At 46.6% G+C, this 25,085-nt stretch overlaps 1 protein-coding gene across 2 annotated transcripts in view; it reads left to right on the top strand.

Annotated features, from left to right (window-relative positions):
• plxdc2b (plexin domain containing 2b) overlaps positions 1-25,085 on the top strand; it is a 55,204-nt gene that overhangs the window by 17,863 nt on the left and 12,256 nt on the right. For both annotated transcript variants that reach the window (XM_076161084.1, XM_076161083.1), the window contains exons 2-7: positions 7,941-8,155; positions 14,310-14,456; positions 16,348-16,417; positions 21,309-21,431; positions 23,156-23,274; positions 23,948-24,047. In XM_076161084.1, the coding sequence (XP_076017199.1) occupies positions 7,941-8,155; positions 14,310-14,456; positions 16,348-16,417; positions 21,309-21,431; positions 23,156-23,274; positions 23,948-24,047 (774 nt within the window). The remainder of the gene's footprint in view (positions 1-7,940; positions 8,156-14,309; positions 14,457-16,347; positions 16,418-21,308; positions 21,432-23,155; positions 23,275-23,947; positions 24,048-25,085) is intronic.

The following is a 25,085-nucleotide window of genomic DNA, read 5'->3' on the forward strand; positions in this document are numbered from 1 at the left end:
AGATGTTTAATGGATCGAGTAAAGCTTGGGGAGTATTTGCTTGAGATGTTTTGGTGTTGACACTTCTTCATCTTTGTGATACTCAGAGCTCAAAGATGGCGTACATCTATTTCTGCTGCTCAATCCAGAGGACTCACAAAGGAGTCGCGTCATTAATGCGACAAAGCAAATATTTATCCCTCATTTCCGAGCGCAAATGTTTTGTGAGAGCCTCTCGCGTGTTAACGTGTCTGAACAAGATACCATTTCCAACAATACACAATCCCTGCCATAATGGGATTTCGGCTGAGATTGGGCCATCTGCTCCGTCTGCAAAGTCACAGCAAGCAGGAGGAGGAGTAGGTTGTGTTGTAAACAATATTCAATCTTGATTTTCCAAAGTCGCCACCGCCGAATGGGAGGTTAAAGCAATTACAGGCTGTGTGTGACTCGGATGTGGCAAAGCAGTTTGTCAGCAGATATGTGCAGAGCTCTGGATCGGGTCGCTCTGCTCGGCCCGTACAGCGGCTGAAGATGATGTGAAATATAGAATTGGCGCTGGACTGATGACAGATAACAAATGTGCCCGCTGGGTGGATAAGTGAGTTTTTGTTTTTCCTCTTTTTTGGAGCAATCTCTCCCCGGAAAACATCAAACGTCTGTGTGCTAAATGTTTACATCTGTACACTGGGACATGATCCAGATTTGGGTTAAAAGTGTATTAGGATGATGCCTTCTTTTTATTTAAGAGCTCTTTATTGCTCCCATGTGAGGTATTTTGTGGCTTAAGCTAATTATCTTGATTATAAGGAATTTCATACGCGGACAGTATGGCGACCACACTCCATGTTGATTGAATGTGTCATGATCTCATCAGGGATGAATGGACGAATATGAAAAAGATGTGGAGGAAACAAATACACCAGATGGCCGTTCTTGTTGTTTGTGGAGGTTTTATGAGTGTAAAGTTGGTGTGTGTGTGTGTGTGTGTGTGTGTATGTTTGTACATAACTCCTAAACAAGCCATTATAATAACACGTCCAGTCTTGACGACCCCTGAAGTGCACTATTTAGCACCTAACTGTAGCTTTTAAAAGTTGCATGTTTCCAGAAAATAATAATTTTGTACTGCAAAAGTTGCAATTCCTCTTTGGGAGTGTGTAATTTTGCTAAGCTACAGCTGAAAATTGAGGTTAAAATGTAAAAAGATTATCATTGAACAGCCACTGAAGTCCATTCTGTGCATAGAGGAATTTGCTACATATTCAGCTGAACACATCAATAAGATCACTCCCCCGTCTTCCTCTGACAGCTGGACTGTGGGATATACCAGGTCCGCTGGGTGGATTTGGACCTGTGTGTGTGTGTGTTGACACAGCACTCAGCTTAAAGAACACTGGAGTGTGGAGAGGTTTGGCAGCATGTGGGGCCAGGGCCTCTCAGATGCTGATGGATTAGCAGGAAGGACAGGACCGACCCAAGGGCCCCGCCTGGCCTTGTCCGCTCAAAGAAAGAGAAAAATAGACTTGATACACTTGCACTCAGTCAATCAATCTCCACCTACTGGTAGCGTCACAGATACTCCACACACACACACACACACACACACACACACACACACACACACACACACACACACACACACACACACACACACACACACTCACACACACACACTCATCCATATCATCATGCATGTACTTGTACACACACTTATATACACACACATACACAGCACAAGCCAAAAGACAGGGAATCAATCTTGACTGAAGGGTTGCTGCCTGGCACAGAGGTGTTATTCCTCACGCGTACATGATGTTTGTGTCTGACTCAACCTCCTACCTTGACTTGTCGACGGGGTGAGTGTTTTACTCTCCCATGGTCCGACAAGAATGCGAGCAGTCCAGATATCTGTAGCCAGTGCAGAGGAACCAGGAAGTATCATTGTGGAAGTGGAGAATACCTACGAGTATGTTTGCAAAACCATCACGTTTGCTTTCATCCCTCCCCTCAAATCGTTTATGTGCAGTCGTCGCTTTCAGTCACACAGGCACAGGTGAGTGTCTGTCTACTGGAACTGGCCCTTATCTGAAGGGTGTGTGAACTCAGAGGATAATAGGAAAGCTTTTGTTTGTGATGTTGACGAGTCACACTGCAGGTCTCTGTGCTACCTGGTCCTCCTTCATCCACTGCTGCAGGTTTGAGCATTTCCAATTTTAAGGTCCGTTGAGCAAGACACTCAGGACGTTGTGGAGAGTGAACGGACAGATTGAGCCTTTGAGATCTGAGTCTAGAACAGAGACAGAGATGGTTTTTGTATAGACTCCATGACGGCTAACCAGTGACCTGTAAGAGCCTGCAGGTAATGTCTGCGGGTGGAGAAAGCAGCCCGGCCCGGCTCGGTGTCCGGTGATGCATTTCCTGCCAGCGTTGGCGCTGTCATTGTCCACCAATTCAAGGCCTGGAAGCTGTTAGGCCGTGTTGCTCAACAGCCCTACTCACTATCGCGCAATCTGTTGCAATACGAGACTGACACACTCAGCCTGACTGGAACCCTGAATTCCAAAAAGCCTGTGTCACTCAGGAAAGGCGCTTGGGAAAAAACACAACTCTCCTCTTTGTACTCCCGACTGTCTCCTCACTGTCGGTCTGCATCCTCGTCCCGTCTCTTTGCGTCTTTTGGCAAAGCGTTTTTGTAAACACTTCCCGAACTGACCGATGCTGGAGCCAAGACAACCGGCAATTACACAAAGAAAGCCGCGGCGGTGACAGCCAGACTCCACCATGGTTTTTACTTCAGCACTTGTAAGCCTGTGTTCTGGGGTTTAATACCGTGTGCTTGGGTGCTTAGTGGTTAAGACTGTTTGGGTTGTGTGTGTGTCCGGTGCATTTAGTGCGTTGAGCAAAAGGGAAATTAACAGTTGTCTCTAAAGGCCATTTAAAATCAGCTCTTTAAAGGCATAAGCCCTGATTAAAGCCCCCTGGACATGAAGCCGGGCAGGACTTAGCTTTGGCCGTTTCCCCTCCGGCCTCCTTCCTCACTTCCAGTCTTTCCTTCCTTCCTGTCACATCCAATCCTGACACCTGTCCTCGCCCGAGTCTGCGTTTCCCCAGGCAATGTGAATGCAACATTAATCTCCACCTTAATGAATTTCCCCCTCCTTCCCGCTCTGCAGATTGCAATTAACACTTTGAGACTTCAGAAATTGGCTTTTATTTATAGCTCTCTCTCTATCTCCTTCTGTCTCTCTCTGTGTCTCTGTCTCGCTCTCTCTCACTCTCTTGTTCACACCTGCTTCTTTTCTCGTCTGGGTGTCATATTGGCTTCACACCACGTGCTGCTCGTTGAGGTAGGAGACTGTTTTGTGTGCAGTTCAGCTCATGAGACCGCAGCCATCCCTCTTCAAATGGCCGTAAGCACACGAGTGTTAGAGGGACAAAGACATTATTTACATTGACAAGTGTGTGTGACAAGTCTTGACATAAGAAATTTATCTCAGCTTTCACCATTTTACAGTGTTTTAGTGTCCTATACTCCCTTGCATATGTTGGGTTTTGCTCTTTGCTAATAAAAATCAAAGATGTAAACACTTTGAGTTATGATAGCTTGAAACTGGACCCACAGTGGGGCCGGTTAATGGAACCCAAACCTTAGCTGTGGCTCCTGACGGCTAACTGCAGTGTAAACACCACAACCACAGACATTACGATGTAGGTGGCCCTAGAGAGACGTTTAATGTCCCAGCCTGAACCTCCTCAGGGTTTACGGAGCCTCAACTGGTGGGCGTGTTGTGTGTTCGCGCCTCATTCTAAGATCCATATTGATCATACATGTGATCTAAGTGTTAAACACTGCCTGTTATCATGCTGCTCATGCCTTTTCGGATCTCTTTAACTGTGCAGGTGCTGCCGTCCTGTCTGAACTTTCTCCCGCAGTCAGCGTTTTTCAATTTATGCCTTTGCTTAATGACGGGTTGCGTTTTAAGGTAGGATGCGTAAATAAGCGGGCCGCGACAGGTTAGCATAGCCTGCGCGGCTCCATGCGGTAACCTCAGAGCGCCGGGACTGTCTGGAATGTGTGGCTCTGCTTTACGTGGAGGCAGTAATGTGTTTAATGTTCAGCATGTGGCAACAGATGTGAAGGATCTCATTAAGCTGGCGTGTGCCTCGTATATGATGTATGATCTATCAAAGCGGGAGGAGACAGTGAAGGAGACAGGGAGCAGTAGAAGAACTAATTTCTTGACTCTTTCTATTATCCAAGAACGCCGTCATACTGCTAGTCTGCAGCTCATCTTCACTGTAGCGTCGGCCATGGTTTCATGGTTCTCTACATCAGGGCTTCCCACATTTTTGAGCAACAGTATTCAGTATCCTCTTCCTTGTTTTTGCTCCAGTAGCCATAAAGTAAGTCAGCCTGTCAGCGTGTCAGAGTCAAACAGCTCCCCAGGGTATGAGATGGTTATCAGAGCTCAGGTAGTCAAGATGGCTTGCACTGATTGTTTGTTTTTTTTGTGGCTGCTTTGTATCTAAAATAGGAGCGATTAGGACTTGTCATGCTACCAATCCTTCCAGAACACAGCCCTCTGCCCACCCATGTGCATCCAGAGGTGAATAAACCAAGCGGTCATAAGCCGGGCATGTGATCTGATGGTTGCTCTGGTGGAAGGGTTCGCCACAGTGAACACGTCTTCCAGGAGTTTGTGTTGGAAATTCTCAAACTCTGCTCGAAGTTAAGTTTAAAGTTGTATGTGAATGTGAATGGGCCTTTGCCAGATTGGGCATTCTGCTGGCGTAAGTTTCGCTCAATACGACCAAACGTGGTGCGAGTATAAATAGGAAGGACTTTTTAGTACCTGATTCAGACGAGTGCAATTTCAATGCAGGTCCTTAAAATCCTGGTATTCCTCATGGACCAGGATGAGCTGATCTGCATGGAGTCGGCAGCATTGCAGAGCCAGAGTGTGAAGCCTCTCCAGAGTGCTTTGTCTGGGCCTGCTGCTACACCGATAAAGCCGCCTTTCAATGGCCACTAAATTAAGCACTGCGACCACCAGAGACAGAGAAGCCAAGAAACCACAGAGGCACATTTCTTCTTTCCCCTTTATCATCCCTCTATAGACACACACACACACACAACCTCTCACTCACGTATGCACGCATTGAAACATTCCATTCTCGTTTGGAAGTCTCCTGTCAGTAACGGTGACTCAGGTGGGAAGCAAAACAAAAGACAAAATGACAGACAGCGCCTATATTTTGTCATTTAACTACCCTCTAAAATCCTTGAAAGGGTTAGGTGGAACCGAATTAAAGTTCCTCCGTCTGTTTGTGAATCATGCATTGACAGATGTGAGTCCGGCCAACGGGATCGCTGGCCAGAGTCAGGCTGAAGGTATGTGGGGCATTCAGGCGAGTGAAAAGAAGCCTCCACAGGGAACGGTTTCCCTTCACACAAAGGCCAAGGAACAGTCTCATGCCGGGGGGAAGGCTCGTCCTGCTGGGAGGTTATTTTAGGTGTTCCTCAGGGGTCTGCCCTGGGTGCCCTCACAAAAGCAACACAAAAGAGCCAGAGTAACCCCCTACCGCTCCGGACAATAGGAGATACCTCCGTCACTAAGCCGAAGAGGTGATGTGCTCAGAGGAGGGCGAGCGGGGTCTTGTGCAGGTGCTTCTTCTTTAACAGTGACTCATCACGGTCATTCACACAGAGGCATGCTGGGAAAAGCCCAGCCATTCATCCCAGGCCCCTATGTTGTGGTCATGGTGTATTTTCAAGCATCCACCATTTGCCAGCTTTCCACCGTATATTGAAGAACTGACAAAGGAGGGAGAAAATAGATGTTGGGCTGGCGGTGGATCGTGATGTGTAGGCTCCTCGTGGATTAGGATCTATAACCGGCGCTGTCAGGAAGCTCGCCCGGGCCGCATTGTTCGCACCGATGTGACTAATGACCATTAGTTGATGGGGCGAGAGGGACGGAGTGAGTGTCGCTGAAGTAAAAGCGGAGCGGGGAGAGTGAGAAAGAGAATGAATAGTTGGCCAGGAGAGACTGAGATGATCTGCATAGCAATCAGACGCACACAGAAACCCAACTTCATTCTAGGAAATCCGCTCGGAGCTACAAGTTGCAAGTGTTTTGGTCGCCTCTGCCTCTTTTTCAAAAGTGTACATCAACACCTCAGTGAGTTTGCTTTCTTTGCCTCTAGCTGTGTAGATGCTCATTATAAAGGGAATCTGTGAGCTTCCACTTTTAGGTTGCATTTGCATCTTAAGCGAGAACCAATGTGTGAGAATCCAGAGGGGGAAAATGGAGGGCTAGGAGACTAAGAACTAGGAAAACTGCAACCTTGACCTGGTGTATGCAGCTGTGACCTTAATAATATAGAAATCATAGGTTTGTTTTTGTCCTCAGGCCAGACACATTTTTCATTGTTGGCCCAGCGTGTTGTAAAAAATGAAGTTTATTACTCATTGTCTTTAGCAGCTTAATCCCCCCCCAGGGTCATGTGGTGCAGGAGCTTATCCCAGCATGCATTATGGCCTGGAGGAGAGGAAACAAGTCCCTGGTCCATTACAGGACAGATAAACAGACTCTTCCACTCTGATTCACAGCCACAAGCAATTTAAAGTCTCCAGTCCAGGAGGAGAAAACCAAAGTGAGCTCGCTGAGAACGTGCAAGCTTAGAAATGTTTAAGTTGAACCACACATTTAATTGTGTTGTGGATAAAAATTTGCTTTACATTCTACATTTTAAATTCTGTACATTCCCTTGCATCTGTATAGAGACTATGGCTGAAGCTGCATCATCTTTGTTTCTCTTCTCTCCTTGTATTATTGATTTGATTTTCACTGTGAAAAATATATCTTCATCATTCATTCATCTTCATCTTAAGTTTGGGAAATTCCTGCCTGCTGCTTCAGATAAGAGAAGTTTTTGCAATTTGTGTGAACATCTATCAAAACCTGACTGATTTGAATCAAAAAGCTAAATCATTCCTTCAGGATAAATCAAACAAACGATGGAATTGTGACAATCTGACAATCATCTTTAGTGAAAATTGAGATTTAGGCTTCAAAGCACAAAGGCAAAGAGGGAACAAACAGGATTTAGGTGACCGGGTCGACTGTAAAGCCTCGTTAGCTCAGGTGAAGCTCGTCAAGCTGCTCATCAAGTTTCATTAAAACAGGAGGTCACATGTTTCAACTTAAACGTCTTTAGTCTATACGATTTCAAAAACAAGCTAATTCCTGACAGACGAGCCGGACCAGCAAATGTTTGTATTGTTACTTGATAAATGGAGTAAAAATAGTTAACCCATTATGGAAATAGCTGTGATTAAATGTCATTTGGTGGTTTTATTTATCCTCCTTCAGATTAATCTCTGTTCCTATAACCTATAATGACTCAGCACATTTCACCTTGGACCCAGCCGTGCGCCGCAGGCTCTGTTAATCAAGTTTGTCCTTACATTAACATTAACACAGAGCCATTTCTCACCTGTCATCTCGGCTGCGGCGATGTGGGACGACGGGCTGCGGCGGCGGCCCCCCGGTCATGCGCAATGGCCGCTGAGTCGCTTCTAATGCGCGTCTGCGTTCGGCAGCGTGAGATTTCTCCCCAAAGCCCTGAGTAAAGTACGTTGAGTTATGAGCGAGGGCCAGGCGATTAATGGCTGGAGCGCTGCCAGCCTGTGTGCTCGGACCATCGACTCATTGACACTAAAAATATTATCGTCCCGTGTAATTACTTAAGCTTTTACAATCCACCAATGCACAATGTGAGCCAACAGATTATCCGTTATGATTTTGGCCCAAAAACCTCATTGCCCGAGCTGTATTATTGCTCCAGTAAAATTTATTTGTGATGACCTGGTGTAAAAGTATTGACTTTTCTTTAGCTGCCTTTGTTTTGTTCAGTCCTTCACTGCTGACGTTTTGTTTCTCATATGTCCTCAGGGGTTTTCTACTCAGTCCTTCCCGGTGAGGACGTGGACGTGGACGTGAAGCTGTACAGCCACCGGTGGAGGAGATGGCTTCCCCCAAAGCCTCGCGACATGGACAGCAACAGAGCCAGTCAGGAGCAAGACCAGGAGGCCGCCGAGCAGGATGAGCCCGAGGGTTTCCCGGGCCTGATGTCTGCAGAGGACACGGACAACAGTTCCCAGATAGAGGTACGGGCTGGGTTCACACATTATCTGGCAAGCAGTGATTGATAAATACTGAGCTGCTCCATGTTACGGCGCAGTGGATCGCAGTGAAACTCAACCTTTCACGTTAAACAGAGCGATTTGATTTAATAAACAAGGCATAAATTATACTTCAAGCACTTTCCCACTGTGTGATCAGTTACAACTGTTGAGTTCACAACCGTTCGATGTACATTTCGCAATTGTGGTCCATGTTCAGGCTTGTTTTCAGGTTTCGATGGTTTTGAGGTTTGTTATCTTTGAACGAGTTCATGACACTTTTTGTTTCTCTGGGTGTGACTTTCCCACACAGGAACATGACACCATCTAACTGAACTTCATGAGTCAGCAGACCCTTGTTTATTAGTTCTACATTGAGAAATTAATGTCAGCAAGGATGTCTAAAGCGCATTTTCATCATTTGATTCTAATATTAATACTATTTCAAAGATCAATAAGCTATTTTATGGTGAAATGCATTCATAATGTCTGAAGATCTGTCCAGAAACCTCAAACACACACTGGCTCACTGGATGTTTTCTTGTCCCTGCATCCATACTTTCATTTCCCTTTTTTAAAATTGACTACATGCAAATGTTTATAACTGAATTTGAGCTGCGATGGCGTATTTCTTTTATTTTATCATCGCTCATGAATCTCAATATATACTGTGAGTTTATTTTACCATTATATTGGAACTTGTTGGCCCCAGCAGATGAGCTGATCGTTATCACCTGTGTGAGGCAGAGGAGCGAGCAGGCTCCGCCCCCCGGGCCAGGTTATATAAGGACTCCAGCAGCCGCACTCACACATCCCTCGCTATTTAATGTGCATATCTTCATTTTTTGATGAATTCAGAGCTCTTTTGTTGTCAAGGCAGAGCACAGCGACTCTCTCTCTCCCTCCCTCTCTCCCTCCGCTGTAAAGAAGCCAGCTAATATAAGAAGATTAAATCGATAAAGTCCCGTTCAATTACATCTTGAGCTAAAAATACTTTGGTTACTTCCCTGGAGCGATTACAAATCACCGCAGAAGAGTGATTGTTTGGTAATGAAAAAGAGGAGCGGAGGAGCAGCAGGGGGGGCTTTGGGGATGAATATTTTATATGGCATTAAGCCGGGCCCTCAGGTGTTCATTTACCTGCCGGATGGGCCTGGATCTTCTTAAACTGGACCTCCGGGAGACCAGATGGGTAAATGAACCCAGGCGTCGAAGAGGGGGGGGCGGTTGGATCTGCTGGGGTTTAGATACGGCCTCGTGTCGTTGGGTTTATGCAAATGAAAAGAGCAGACCGCATCCCTTTTTTTGTTACGGCGCCTCGCCTGGCGCGCGTCTTTGAGGTGCTGAACCGTAATCATGGCCCCAGAAAGCTCGTTAAAGTTCGTCTGAGGCGTCTAATCATCTCAAACTCACAGCCCCGGTGAAGAGCGGGAGCTTTGATCGTCAGCTGTAAACAGTCAGACACACAACCACGTGCACTACCTGAACTCACACATACACACACATCCCTCACCTGCCAGCAGTGTTTTGCTGACATGAGAGGATGCAAACAGAGCTTCATTGTGTCTCCTCCTCTCAGCTGCAGGGATGAAACGAGGTGTACAGTGGCATCCATCGCTGATCTGTGATGGCTGACGCATTCCAAGAGTTAATCCGTGTCACAAGTTAGCTCCTGGCGCTCCTGCTTTCCATCTACCTGATCTGTCTTCCTTCAGCTCTGTTCAAGCAATTTGTGATGACAAAGAAGAATCTCAGTCCTTATTCAAACTGGCACGTCTGTCTTGTGTATTGAGGTCAACGCTGATGGAGAATCTGGTGTCTGTGACTCTGTATGATCGATTTGTCTTGGTTTGATGGTTTTGACCTGCTGTTGCACAATAATCACCCTGGTGTTAAGTATTGATTTCTTTTTGTGGGAAACTTTTTCTTTCAGTTCAGCCAACTTCACCGCCTTCTTTCTTTAAAACTTTCATAAATCTGCTGCTTCCTCATAACATAAAAGAAATCTCTCCATCTCCTGTAGTCTGGTCTGTGTTGTGGTTGTCTGGTGCCATAGCAATGTTTCCCGATAATGGATTCACCTCCATCTCCACCTTTTCCGGATCATTACACCAGAATTAAACGGCGTCTCCGATCAGTGCAAAGGTGTTCTCAGGTCACGGGAAAGATAGAACGGAGCGTAGTCATAGGAATGAGTCGCTATGGGAGAGTTCAGTCGAGGCTTCTTCTTCTTCCTCCTCAGGCCAAAGAGGTACTAGTCTGGACACGCAGCCAACGGTGGTTTTGTCACTGACAGGTGTTGTTGTTCTTTTTGCCGTCTGCTGTCTTGGGTTCAGGTAGGTTTCCCAAGGTTCTCTTGGGTCGTGACAATGAACGAAGTGAATAAAAACAAGGTCGTCACTGTTCAGGCTTGTTTTCAGGTTTCGATGCTTTTTGAGGTGTGTTATCTTTTAGGTAACGTCGATCTTTAAGATAACATTGATGACCTGGTTTTTGCTTCTCTGGGTGTGACTTTCCCACACAGTAAAATCGGTCTGAACTTCATGAGTCGGCACAAAAATAGTAACATATTTAAACTGACACAAAGAAGTAGAACTGACCCATCGACCCTCATATTATGAAATCAACATCAATCAGCAAGGATTTCTAAAGAACATTTTGATCAATTGATTCTAATATCGTTTACTATTTTTGAGGCAATTAGGTTCCTCAGGTTCCCAAAGATCCTCAGTCTAGTTCAAAGGTCATTCGTAGCCGTCACATTATGTTATTGTTAAGTAAACGACATCTACAGCAGGACAGGTGGAAGCCATTCAGTCGTCCTTGGAGAGAAACCACAGCGACGCTACATTAACAAGCTGCTGCTGCTCTTCATGCTCTCACTTTCACGCCTGGCTGTTCATATCTACAGGACGAGATGTTCCGCCGCTTTAATGGCTGTCGCTCAAGCCTGTTTGCCAATAAAAGCGCAGAGCGTCGGCGCGTGTGCTTTGATGTGCGGTAGTAAGGGTGTGGTTTTATGGTGAAGTGTTGTTATTGGACGTCTGCTGCAGCAGGCTGAGCTCGCCTCACGCTGTGGCTGCTCAGGAGGCTCTGGTGTTTTACATGCTTCACTTCTTCTTCTCCGGCTCTGTTTATTTGTATTTCTATAGGGAGCGTGAGAGGCGGCGTGCTGCTAGGATCAGTAGTTTTCATTATTTGGTTTGATTCCCAATGCTGCTTTTACCCAGAGTGCCTTCACTCTTCACAACCTGCCGTGAATATAAATGAAGTTGTTTTTTTTTTACTTTATTTGTTTGGTTTTGTCTCATTCGTCGTGTTTATTAAGACTCCCAGTGGGCGACGAGTTGGCTGAGCTGTTCACCGCACAGTATGTTTACTCAGTGATAATCTCTCCTAACTGTCTCGCTCTGGCTAACACACTGCACAGCCACAGTCATTTAAATGTCACCGAGGTTCCGTTTTCTGCCTGTGAACCGTCTTCTTCTTCTACTTCGTGCTGGTTCACTGCCATTTCTGTAAAGGAGGCGGCTGACATCCCTGAACATCATGAACCTCTCGCTAATGACTCAGGCTTTCAATCGATAGGGAACTCTGTGTGTGGCTATACAAACGTGAAAGGGTGACATGATGTGACGACAAACAAAGCATCGCCATCAGACGAGTTGGGGGATGAGAAGCTTCATCTGCCCATCGTCTTCCTCTACCTCATGATTCATTCCTCCCCTTTCAGATGATGTTGAAACTTTCTCTTCCTCTCTCATGGTTTAATATGTCGATGGTTGATCTTGTGGCTGGTTTGCACAGATCAGTATAGCTGAATTTCACCACACACATCAGGAAACAGGCAGGAGAAGGAGGAGCAGAGTAATGAATAATGGATCCCCGGCCTTTTAATGCTTCTTTGCACAGGTCAGATTTACCTGGAAAAGTCCCCTGCATGTACGCGTGTGTGTGTGATGTATGCAGGTGCAAACACTGAGCCTTAATCCCAACACTCCAGATCCTCGCTCATACATGAGACAGTCTTTTGTATGGAACAAATATATAGGAAGGGGGCGGGGGGGATAAAGAAATTACAGTTTTCATCAGCTTCTTCAATGGCGGCTTTTCAAAACTGTATTTCCTTTAAGTAGAATAGCCTGAATCTCATAAAAGCACCACAAAAGATTCAATTAGATGGATCCCCTCTGTGTTATGGGAGCTGGGTCAGATATGAAAACATGTTGGCTCAACATACTGAGACCGCAGCATAACGGAGTGTGTGTGTGTGTGTGTGTGTGTGTGTGTGTGTGTGTGTGTGTGTGTGTGTGTGTGTGTGTGTGTGTGTGTGTGTGAGATAGAGAGATCTGGAACTTAGCCCTCTATTGCGTGTTTGTTTACTTGTCAGAATGTGTTTATGCATCCCATGGATAAAGAACTTAAAAGAACTACAAACTAAAACAAACATTAACAATAGATCTGAAGTTGTATTCAGGGCATATTTTGTTTAATTTGCATTTCTAATTCCTCTGAAATGTAAATATGCATCCCTAATATTTATTCAGATGCGTTTATTTGCTTTTCTGGAACACTCCTCAGGAGCTGTGTGTTACCTTCATGATACAGATCCTCAGCTCAGCCTCAGCAGTCTGTGGGCGTTCAGTGCTTAGTTCACCGCTCACGTATGCCGCAGCCTGGCTTTAATACAGGAGTGCTACGTCTTTGTCATCTGGTAGCTTTTGATAAATAAGTACAAATGCTGCAACAATACTAGATTTACTAGTAGAGTAGTGGACATGTTTGTGGGTGTTTACATGAGAGAGCGTTCCTCTGGTCAGGCGCTCTGTTTATTGGACTTCTTGTAAAGCTCTCACAGCTTCACGTCCACCTACACCCAGCTGGATGTTGGCACCAGGCCTACATTTCCAAAAACCTCTCTCTCCCCCGGAAACCCTGAGGGGGAATCTGGGGCAACAACATCCAGCTGGCCCCCCGCTCACGTCCGAGCGAGTCCACGTCCCCTCAGACCTTCACAAGACCAAAACATCTTGCACTGATTAATGCACAACTTAACAGCCTGGTGTTTGTATCTGCAGCCTGTTTTCTATTCTCCCAGAAATGTGCTGAGTAAGGTTGCCTGGAGGGGCGGCTCCATCTATCTGCTCTGTGTAAAGGCAACATTTGCTTAAATCTACAAATTCATCAGCAGTAGCACCTCCACCCGTGAGGCTCATCTTGATATCAATCCAAAGAGCTGAACCTGAAACCTTATCGCTCTCTGAAAATCTGCACATGTATAATGAGGTAAAATCATCTGAGCGCCGCTTTGATGCCTCTCTCGTGGCTTTTTGATGTTTCGGTGCCGACACACAGTATCACCTATAAGTCAAAGTTGTGATCAGTGAGATCAGAGTCAGAAGCAGCTTATACTTCCCCTCACTCCCCTCCAGCAAAACATTAACTTTAACAGTGTTTTTAGATAAAAGTCACAGCTGCACTGCATCATTAGAGAAGGAGACAAACGCTGCCAGGCTCACGACATCCACATTATTCCTATTTCTGTACAGGAAGCTATAAAAGCAGACAGGCGCCTCCCATATGGCTTATAAAAGTCCCATGAATACCTCTGTGATAGAGGGCGATCCTGACCGGGCAGTGGGGTTCAGGCTTTTCTTAAGTGGGAGATGTCGCCGCTGATGAGGCTTCTTGTTCCTTTGTTTTGTTTCATAAGGAGCTGTTAAAGTCATTTTCATCTGCTGACTGTCCTCTCATTCAACCCTGGGCGTTATTAGGTTTCAAAGAACACACACAGGCCCACACACACAGTGGATATGATTGGGTTAAGATAATCTAGTTTAAGGAAATTTGTTCTGGAAAATTGGAATGATTCAGTGTTATTGAATGGAGATGAATATGAATTTTAACCCCATTAAGGTTTAAAATCGCGTTGTTTGGAATTTGATTTGGGCCAGCTGAGTGCCGCAAGGTGTCGGTTTTATAAAAATAAGAGAAAACAATTACTCTGTGTGCATAATACAATGAAAGAACCGTTTCTCCCTCAACCTGCATTTCACAATAAAGTAGTTTGGTACACAAACCCGAAACAGACAAATAATCAAACTCCCTCTCATCATGATTTCTTTGTCTTGTCCAACAGGAGGACACAGATCACAACTACTACACATCAAAGACGTTCGGCCCTGCAGACCCCATGAGCAAGGACTTGTGGGTAAACACCGAGCTGATGGACAAGGAAAAAGTCAAGATTCATGGGATTCTGTCCAACACACACAGACAAGCTGCGGTAAGTCAACACACTCAACAATGGACATGAAAGATGCTCCCTGACGTTCATCTGACCCCATCCTTTAAAACTCACCTGGCACGTTCCTTTAAAGCACGGAGGCCACTAGGGGGAGCAGGACGTGATACTCACTCTCCCTGTAGATCTCATTTGTTCTCCACTAACTCCTGATCGAAAAAAGAGTTGAGTCTATTGCTTTCAAATGCTTGACAGCCTTCTTTAGCCGCATGGAAACTGTCTCATCATCTCTCACTCAGATTATAGATAGATTTGTTTGCAGGAAACGACTGACTCTGGTTTTATATCAGGAGTTGGTGGGAGCTGCATGTTTACTGTAGCCTCGCAGCATCCGCTATGATGAGCCCATAACGTGAAGAAGCTGTTTGTTTAAGCTTTTGTAGTAATAGTGACGTGTATCCATCAGGCCACATTCACAGGCCTGTGGCTCTGGTGAGTGAACACCAAATGAATCCAAAATACTCCCGCTTACAAAAAACAACTTCAGTGACCTTAAATTCCCCTCAAAAAGCAGCACTTTAATATACAGTAGTGGGTTGAAAACAGTGCGTTTCGTTACACATCTAAGCTGTTGAAATGCGTCTGTGCAGTGAAGTTGAAAGCTTTATCTTCCCTGTACCTCCACTCGAGCAGGTGTATGACGCCGGCTGCATACTGATGAATTTACACAAGGCAGCAGCGGAGTGACTGAAGGAACAGAGGAGGATGGCAGGCGGGCAGTCAGAAGCCCTGAAAGAGAAGCCCTCAGGCTGAACAATGGCGGCTGTAGAGATAGAGAATGGAGTCCCACATTGTGCATTCCGCTGCTCTACCTTCAGTCATGTAATGATGGATGGGACCATAGAAAATGAGACGAGCTATTCTTTTAGTCCACAGCGCGGCGGCCTGGGCGAGAGGCGAGCGGCGAAGTGGGAGTTTTCTCAGACTGTGGCGTAGTCTGGGAAGAAAAATCAATAAATGTTTGTCTCGATTTGAAGCCCAGCCAGCGATTGGAAAGTCAAAAAAGGAGATATAGGGGAGAGCGATGTGGGCACGGAGGTCGCTTGTGGGTTTGCAATTCCTCGCCGCTGCAATCTCACAAACTCAACCACTGTGTCAGCCGAAGAACGTTTCAGACAAATAGTTTATTATGGCGGAGAAATGGTGAAAAACTGCATATAAACTCCACGCTATGGAGCAGGGAAAAGGTTACACGATCCCTCCTGGCACACTGTCCTGCCAGCGCGTCGGTCTCCTGACACCGAAAATGATCAGCCAATAAGGTCATAAAACAAAACAAAGCCACAGAGGTCAACGTCACGGCTACACTGGGCCTGTAATGCAGTGTGGTCTGCCACAGGATTACTCCTGCTGGCGTGATCTGGTATCGTGTACCAGCGCCGCTTATTTACTACGGACCGTCGATCTCCCCAGAACGTTGCTTTGCTCCTCCAAAGATAATAAAGTTCTGACATAAACCATGTTCTGAGGTTATGTAGATGAGCAGTTTGTAGTTCAGCGTGTCCAAGAGTATTTGTGTAAGACTTCACTTAGTTTTATCGTTGCGTTAAGTCTATCAGCCTTGTGTTTATGTCAATACACTGATGCATGCAGACACAGTGGAAAGAATGTCAGTTACATTTTAAATTACTTTTACTGCTCTGTTCTGTCAACTTAAAGGGACAATACGCTCATTCATCAAACAAATTTAATGTTTCATACTTGCATGACTTTCATACTTTGACTATTTGTGAGTTTCTCCATGTTTGTGCTGTGAAATGCTGAACAGATGCTCCACCTGTGTGTTCGCGTCCCACATTCTCCATCCTGCCTGTTGCCTTTAACGAGAGCCATCTTTCTGACCGAGGTCATCTGTCTGCTTTTCCCCTCACAGAGAGTTAATCTGTCCTTCGATTTCCCTTTTTATGGACATTTCCTGCGTGAAATCACTGTGGCAACCGGTGGTAAGTGAACACCCTTCTTGGACTCTCTTCTCTCAGTGGCAGCTAATACTGTTATTATTGGATATACTGTGTTTTCGGGGTATTAGAACGTACACAGACAGATTTTATTGCTGATGGTTTAGGGGGGAATGTCGTATGGTTTATGAAACAAGTCTGGAGGGCAGCGGGTTTTATGGAACGCAACGGAAAGTGTGGGGGAAAAAAAGGGATTTGGAGTACCTGTGTGTGTGTGTGTGTGTGTGTCAGGCTGCCATCCAAAGAGGATTCTGCACTTTCATACAACAAAAGAACCAAACAACAACTCATGTGTGTAGACGTTTCTTTAAGGAAGTTCCAAACCAAAGCAGAGGTTTGAGTCTCGTCTGGCAGAGACCACAGCACACAAACCACCGACAACACTCAGCAGAACCGGGTACCAGCTCTCATACAGCTCTCACCTCGGCAGGAACGTCTGTGAAACCAGACCTGTCTGGGTTTGGACTGGAAACTAGAGTCCCTCTGCCAAGTGGCCGAGTCCTCCCTGATAGAGACATGGAAGAGGATTTTGGGATATCAGGAAAATGAGCAGAACCCATGATAGTCTGTGATACTCCCTCCCCTTGTCTGTCTCTGTGTGTGTGTGTGTGTGTGTGTGTGTGTGTGTGTGTGTGTGTGTGTGTGTGTGTGTGTGTGTGTGTGTGTGTGAGTGTGAGTGTGAGAGAGATATGTGACAAACCCGACGTGTTTGCCCGAGTGTGCGCAGTAATTTTCCACTTGAGTCTTGACGGGCGAAACCACCACACACCAACCTGCTATTATCGCATCAAAGACTAAAGCCCGACTCTTACCCAACTATTCCACTGATCCCGTGCTGCGTTTGGCTGCCGCTGCAATAATAAAGAGATAATCTATCACGTCTCTTATCATCATTATCATCGCAGACGTTCCTGGCAGCGCGTGCTAAGGGTGAGAGCTCGGCCGCTCGTGGAGTGCGGCCGCCCCTCGGTTCATGTAGGGAAAGTGCTGGATGCTGAGGAGGAGGAGGAGGAGGAATGAGCCGGCTCACAGGGAGATAAGGAGGAATTTGCATACCTGCTGACAAAGATGGAGGAATGGAGCGGGAGGAGAGCAAGGAGTGAGGAGGAGAGGAAGGAGGAGGGAGCTATCTGTGGTTGGCAGGCCTCTGGAGCTTTGTCTCTGAAGCGTCTCGCCGGTATCGTTCCCTCTCAGGATCCTCTCCCTGTCGGTGCCAATCTCTCCTGCAGCTTTCTCCGCTGTCAGCAAGTCGGGCGTTTCCACTTCAGCAAATGTTTTCCCTCCGCTGCCCACCCTGAAACTCTGCAGGAACAATGATGTCTTACCCGAGCCCTCAAGAACATCGACGGGCCCCGGCGGCGAGGCGGGGAGAGATAGAGTTGGCACGCAGCCATGGGAAACCTCCCGGGGTCCAAGTTCAGCGTTCCCCCACTTTTGGGACGTAAACATTTCAATTTGCCGAATGCCAAAAGTCTTTGAGGCTCAGGCGCTGAAGAAAATATTGTGACTGTCGTATGGAAAAGGAGCGGAGTGTTTGCGGTCGATGGAGGGAGCTGAGAGTGTGTGTGAAGAGTGTGTGTGTGGAGTGTTTGACACGCGGAAACTGCAAATAAGCCATGATACACGACCTGACCATCTCCAGCTGTCTGCAGACCAGCTGTGGAATGATGCTGACACGGCCAGCTGTCACACTGTAACCCCCCTGAACCCAGAATGCACTCAAAACACACAACGTGATTACACACAAAGTGATGACACACAAAGTATATTGTTTGAATGTTTCATCTACAGTGGCAAATTACTTAACCAAATAAAACCAAACATGCTCAATATTTATCAAATAAAGTGTCCGTACACACACACACACACATGTTCCCTGTTAGGTTTAATGAGCAAAACACATCAACCCACATCAACTCTCCCTCGCTGCACCGCTATCATGCCCACTGAGTGAAACTGGTAGTTGCAGCCTCAGTTAGAAGGAGACATTAAAAGTGATGAGAAAATGCAAGAAAAAGCTGTACATCTTTACATCTGCGTCGTCTTTGCTGATTTGGTCCTCCGTGTGTTTGTACTCTCTGCCTCCCAAAGATCATTTGTCAGAGCGAGAGCTTATCCCTCCGGGTGACGACATTTATTTGGCGCTGCAGCTTTTCCCTTCTGTTCAACTCAGCACGCTACAGGACCTGACATTTGCTGACTCGCTTTTGGTTTTGTATTGTTTAGTGAGCTTTTGAGTGGAGCTGCAGAGTGTGTGTGTCTGTGTGAGTGTGTGTGTGTGTATGTGGTCCCCGGTCCAGACTGCTCCTCCATCAGACCCCTCATGATAAACAGAACATGTCCTGTAATCTAAACACAGCTCAGTATGAAGGAACAAAGCACTTGTCAAACAAAATGTTCAATAAAGTGCAGATTTAGTCTGGTGGGACCGCTAATTCCCCCTTGTATTATTCTTGGACACACACACATACACACACACACGTAAACACAGCTTGTTGAGGGAGGAATACTTTGTTCCTTACCCACCTTCTCTATACACTCCACCCTGTTTCTCTCCCTCAAGCTCTTTCGGTCTTTATCCATTGTTTCCCCTCCTTCCTCGCTTCCCTCTGCTGCCTGTGCGTGTGTGTGTATGTGTGTGTGTGTCGTCCATAATGAATGCGCTGCCTCTCCGCCGAGATGCCCGCAGCTCTTCAGCGCGTTGAGAGACTGTCAGATAAATGCATTGTGTGTTCAAGAGATTGCCGGAGAAAGGAGCGTTAGAAACAAAGCCCCTCCAAACACACCGCAGTGCTGGTGTGTGTGTGCGTCTCGTGCAGCTGAGTGTGTTTTGTGGCTTCCTACCTTTTTTTTTTTTTGCAGAGGTTTAGGGTTGAATGGTGACGAGGGCAAAACAAAGCAAACCCGTGAGATAAAGAACATGCAGGGACGAATGTTTGGTAAATATGGGATGGAATGCTGCGGTCGATCCAGACGGAGTGACTTGTGACAAAACCAGCGTGCACAGTGGGATCAGATAAAGGAAAGTGCACACACACACACACATGCAGCACACGCAGCCTGGGTGTGCGGCTCTTTGTGTGTTTTATCACGAATGTGGCTTCAGGAGCGTCTGCGCTCTTTATCCGTCTCTATCGACTTCCAGCTCTGCGTCCTGATGCTCCAGAGCTGTCAGACCTGCAACTGGGAGATTGGGCTTCACAAATTCAAAAAACAAGATCTTCCACTCAGTTGGGAGAATTTGCAAACTCCACTCCAGAATTCCAGCCAAGAACCTCTAAACCCAGGATTTACCTTCGCCTTGAAATGCAATCTGAGTTGTTTGTGTGCTGATATACAATAACGCAATAACAACACAACCCTCCCTGCCTGTCACAACCCATTTCACACCGCAGGGTTTGAGCTCCCTGACAGGTCCAGGTATGAAGGCTTCAGACGGGTCTCACACACAGGGTAGAGAGCGAGAGTGAGAGCATTGATTCTGCTCTGATCTGGTACTTTGGTGTGTGACATCAGATATCAGCAAGTGGGAAAGTTGTGCTGTCCTAAAGTCCCAGACTAGATTTTGTCTCAAACAGTGACAAACACAACATGTCTACCATCTTCCTATCACTGTTATTGGGATCGCTGGGATTCTGGATTCATCTACTGGAGTTCCAACATGAGAGGTGGATGATTTTACAACTCTCAGCTAAAACAATCTCATCTTTCTAGTGCAACTTTCCCAGATGGAAGCGTTAACCATGGCAACATGTGCTTATTGAGCCGTTCAGCGTGTCCTCTCCCCCAGAAAATAAACTAAATAAACTTACATCTTCGCTCCTCCTCCTCCTCCCGGTGTGTGTGTGTGTGTGTGTGTGCTGACAGTGCGCTATACGGAGGTAATTGTGAGCTGGGAGGTCTTCAGGGACAGATTGATTCCTCTCCGCTCCTGCTCTCCAGCGTGATAGATGTTTTTATAGCTGTTTCAATGCACATGAAGACATACGGTGACATGGAGCCGGAGGTTACGGGCCGCACCTCCTACTCCTCTCTGTTTCACTCAGCAAAGATTTCCAGCTCCATATCCTTCCAGACGATCATGTTGATAATCTCCTTCAGGCAGAGTTAGCTGGATATTAATTTCTCTCTAATTATCTTAAATATTCAGCTCAGACTGAAGGAACAAAATTAGAAACAGAAATTAGTTCATCAGTTCCTACAAATCATCTGATCATGATGTTTGTTACATCATTCAACTGGACGATGGACAGAAAATGGACTTCAGAGTGTTTCACCCTAGCTGCTGTTAAAAAAACCCACTCTGATTTACACCATTTTGCCTGTTTTAGAGGTAAATTACACTTTGTTTTCACATAAAACAAGGGTGTAAACACTAAGAAACATCAGCAGACTGTGTCTCAATGTCCCGGCTGATGACAAAGTTCAGCACAGTTTGATTCGGTTGTCGTTCATTGCGATGGTTTATGCAAACAGCGTTCCCCGGTGATGAATAGCGGGTGTTGTTGTTTCCATTAATAACGCTGCTTACAGGCGGCTAAATGCTGCGGCCCAGCGCCCCTCTCAGGGGAGACAGATCTATTCCGGCCTTGTTGAGGGGGGACATAAATTGTTAAAGTTAACATAATGCCTTTTTGTTGCCGCGGCTGCTTAGTTAGCTCCCTTGATTGATGACTTAAAGTGGAAACACACAGGGAATGAAATTGTGAAGCAGGAGGGTAATAGAAGAATGAGTCGTTATCCTGATGTAATAGAGCCTGAGATGATAAAGGGAGTGATTTCTCTTAAAGGGACATTTCACCTTGATGTACATAAACACTATATGAACGTTTCTGTCACATTATGGATAATATTCATTCCTCTTTCTTCCTTGCAGGGTTCATCTACACGGGCGATGTGGTGCACCGGATGCTCACTGCCACGCAGTACATCGCTCCCCTGATGGCCAACTTTGACCCCAGCGTCTCCAGAAACTCCACAGTCATCTACTTTGACAACGGTACGAGAAGATCAGATCGTCCATCGGCTCCAAACGTCTCATCCGAAATAGCCATTTGCGGTCTTGAATGGTTCAAATGAAACTTAAGCTTTATAACGTTCCACACACACACACTTCCACTTTTGTTTCCACGATCCACTGTGGGAAGTTTTGGTTCCCCCTTCCCGTTACTGTGAAGCTGCTAAATAAAGAGCAGACGATGTGCGAGTTTCTCAGGTACTCTGGTGTTTTGACGCCTGACACACTTTGGTATTTTTATCATGGTGGCGGCACGGTGGTGTCATTGGCAACAACAGTCACATTTCACAAACACAGTGAGATTTTCACACGGTTACACTGTGACTGTCACCAGATGGACTTTATATTGATTCATTTTTAAGGCTTTTTCTAAAGTTAAAGTCAGGCTGTTGTTGTTTTGCAAGTTCTTACAGCGAGTGTGTGTGTGTGTGTGTGTGTATGTGTGTGTGAGTAGAATCAGAATCAAGGCCGGTGTGTTCTCCGCACTCGTCTCAGTATTTTTAGCCAGGGAGCCCCAGATAGCGCGGCAGCCTCCCCTCCTGACCTGGATGCATTCTGAGCAGACTTATATTCGGGCCACGTATTTCTGTCTGACTAAGCATGAGGCGGCGTGAAGCAGCAGAGTTCAGTCGCATCTCCAGAACTGATTTAACTCCTCGTTTTCTGCTCCCACTCAGCTTTGAAGTATTCTGATAGTATGCTCATTTACCGACTCCTTTAAACGCAGCGTCTACAAACACGAAAACACATCGAAAGTTGAACGTTTGGATGATTTGGCTCTGATCTGCCCCCTAGTGGCTATACTGTAATCCACTCAGACACACAGGCAGCATCAACGTATCAACTTTGATTCATTGGTTCCTCCTGCTCCTTCCATTTTACCTCTCATCATATTTTACACGTACATCTCACAGTGAGTCTGAAGTATGTAGTGGCTCTTACTCGGGCCTTTACATCATCCACATCCAGGCCCGGCGGCGCTCTGCACACACATGTAAATTATTAGGAGGGTTTCCTGTAGCAGTGGACGCCGGCGCTCTGTAGAGCCCCCGGCTTGTCAGCTTGAGCTCTTAAATCTCCTCTTTACTTTGGACGGAAGGACTCAGGCTGCGTGATGGAAAAATGGATTCGTTGTGTTAACAAACTTTTATTGGCCTGGCACCCGGCCAAATGATTGGCTCGGAGGGAGGAACGGCTCTGGCTGTCGATAGCTTCCACAGTGGAGTCCACAGTAAGTCAAAACCGCATTAAAAGTAATGCGAGGCTGCAGGGTGAAGCCGAGTGTCAGGCACGATCCCAGATGAAGACGAGCAAATCGGGATTTTGCGTGATCCGGTGTGATTCCAAGAACATCTGGCTCGCTTTAGTTTTCCTACCGTCGGAACAGAATCCCAATACAATTCCGGTATTCAATCTTGAACGGCCTTAAAAGCTTTAGAGAGGGATAATCTGTCACAGCCACCATGAAGCTTCTCTTTGGTTTTGTCAGTGTTTCGGTTTGGTTGCCGTTTCATGGTAGCGGCGCCCCCACACACACTGGCTCTGCTCCACCTGTCAATCATTTCACACCCACGTGGAAAAAACACAAATCTCCCCCAGGACATAACGATCCTTGGAAATCAATGTACTTAAAATGTGAGCTTGATGTGCTGACCTGAATATCCGAGGTCATGACCTGTTCTGTGTTTTGCTTGCGCCACCTACAGGAACGGCTCTGGTGGTGCAGTGGGATCACGTCCACCTGCAGGACAGCTACAACCTGGGCAGCTTCACCTTCCAGGCCACGCTGCACAACACCGGCCGCATCGTCTTCGCCTACAAAGAGGTCAGAGGTCACGTCTTCAAGCACGATCCGTAAATGTTGTCTAACGGCAGAGCGACGCCTCCCTGTTTGACAAAATAAGGAGTTTCACGACGGCGCTGCCTAAGATAATATCACTTTAATATCCTGGCAGTGTCTCCGTGCGCTTGATTCGCTCCCGGCATTGTTCAAACTTAGCGTGTCGCTTGTTATTCCTGCAAGGTTTCGAGTTTCGTGCAACCGAAAGGGGAAAAACAACGCAAGTGAAGAGAGAGAAAGCGAAGGGCAAAGACTTTTTCCAGCCGCATCTGCCGCACCAGTGTGGAATTACACGCGATAATCTGTGATAATTGCTGCGATTACACCGCCGAGCGTCTTTCATGACTGCGGCCTCTCCTCCTCTAATCGCTCCGCCGTGGACATTCTCTGTTATTATTCCACAAAAGCACCCGGGTCATTACACCCAATCAGATTTTCATTAGCCGAGCTGACGACAAAACCGCCGTCTCACTTTACCGGCATGTATTTACCTCATTTGTCTCGACATCAGGCTCTCGGTTCTCTCAGATTTCCCATGAAACTAACATTTAAATTCAGCCTGTGTTGGGTTTTCTGTGAGTCCTGCACCTGCTCTCCGTCGTGCCTCAGACCGATCGGCGAGGCCTGGATCATTGATTGTTTCTCTCCTCTGTTTCAGATCCCCATCGAGGTGGCTCAGATCAGCTCGGTCAATCACCCGGTGAAGGTGGGCCTGTCTGACGCCTTCGTGGTCGTCCACAAGATCCAGCAGATTCCCAGTGAGTCACGCATTTACAGACCCATAAGCCCGGCGAGACGGACGTTCCTGCGGCTCCCTGCATAGTTCTGTCTGTATTTTCATAGTTCAGCCTGAGTCCAGCTGTGGCTGAAGCTCCAGACCCATTACACTTAAAGCCGAGGCAAAGAGGAGACGCTTGGAACTTTGTCTCCTGCTGGGTTCTGTTCTCAGAGTCTTCCACAGTAATGACGTGTCAGACATGATTTATTCAGTCATTTAATCCGGATTTTAATGGCGTGAGCGCAACTTGGATAGTGTGTTTGTCATGTTTGACGTCTTGTAGCTCCTCACTCGGCTCTTCGTCTTCATGTTGAGTTAGAGGGGACGGTGAGAAGTGAGAGGGATTTTTGTTGAATTTGGTTTAAGAGCAATAAAACCCCTCAGAATGTCAGAGGCCCGGCCTGCCAGGAGACGCTGACACCGACGTTGTTTCATGTCTCCTCCGCCCCGGAGATCTTTGTACTTTACCGAGCCGAGTTTGATGCCTTTGACACGGCGTGATGAAACAAGCGTGTCCAGCTGCTTCGTTAGGGAGTGATGAAACCCTGACAGGAAGCAGACTGAGAGTCTTCACGCGCTGTGCTCGTCTCCCATCTTCGCCCTCCGACCCTGCGAAGATCCTGCTCCTCATGAAACCAGAACGCTGATCGTCCTTTAATCTCGTTTGGCTTAACTGAACTCCTTCAGAGGTTAAATAGTTGAGACAATCCTTCCCTCATCGTGAGAGGAATAACACAAATCAAACAGCTTTGTTTTTGTGCCTTGCTTGTGAGTTTCTGCAGGGAGAGAGCAGAATGCGCCTCCTTCCCCTGAAGTTCAGCAGCGAGCTCAGATCAGAGGTTCTCTTAGTGATGCTCCTCATACCGACGCTCTGGTGACCTGCGTTTCCACACTCGGGGGAAATGACAGCTCTTTAATGGGCGAGGATCTTAGATGGATGATGCGAAACCTTTGAAAAAGCACAAATCAGCACTTTGTAGAGACAACGCACAGCAGTGAATCCCACAACCTGCGGTTT

This window comes from Genypterus blacodes, unplaced genomic scaffold, assembly GCF_046128005.1.
Source record: "Genypterus blacodes isolate CSIRO-AG114 ecotype Tasmania unplaced genomic scaffold, CSIRO-AGI_Gbla_v1 ptg000110l_1, whole genome shotgun sequence".
Classification (NCBI taxonomy): Eukaryota; Metazoa; Chordata; class Actinopteri; order Ophidiiformes; family Ophidiidae; genus Genypterus; species Genypterus blacodes.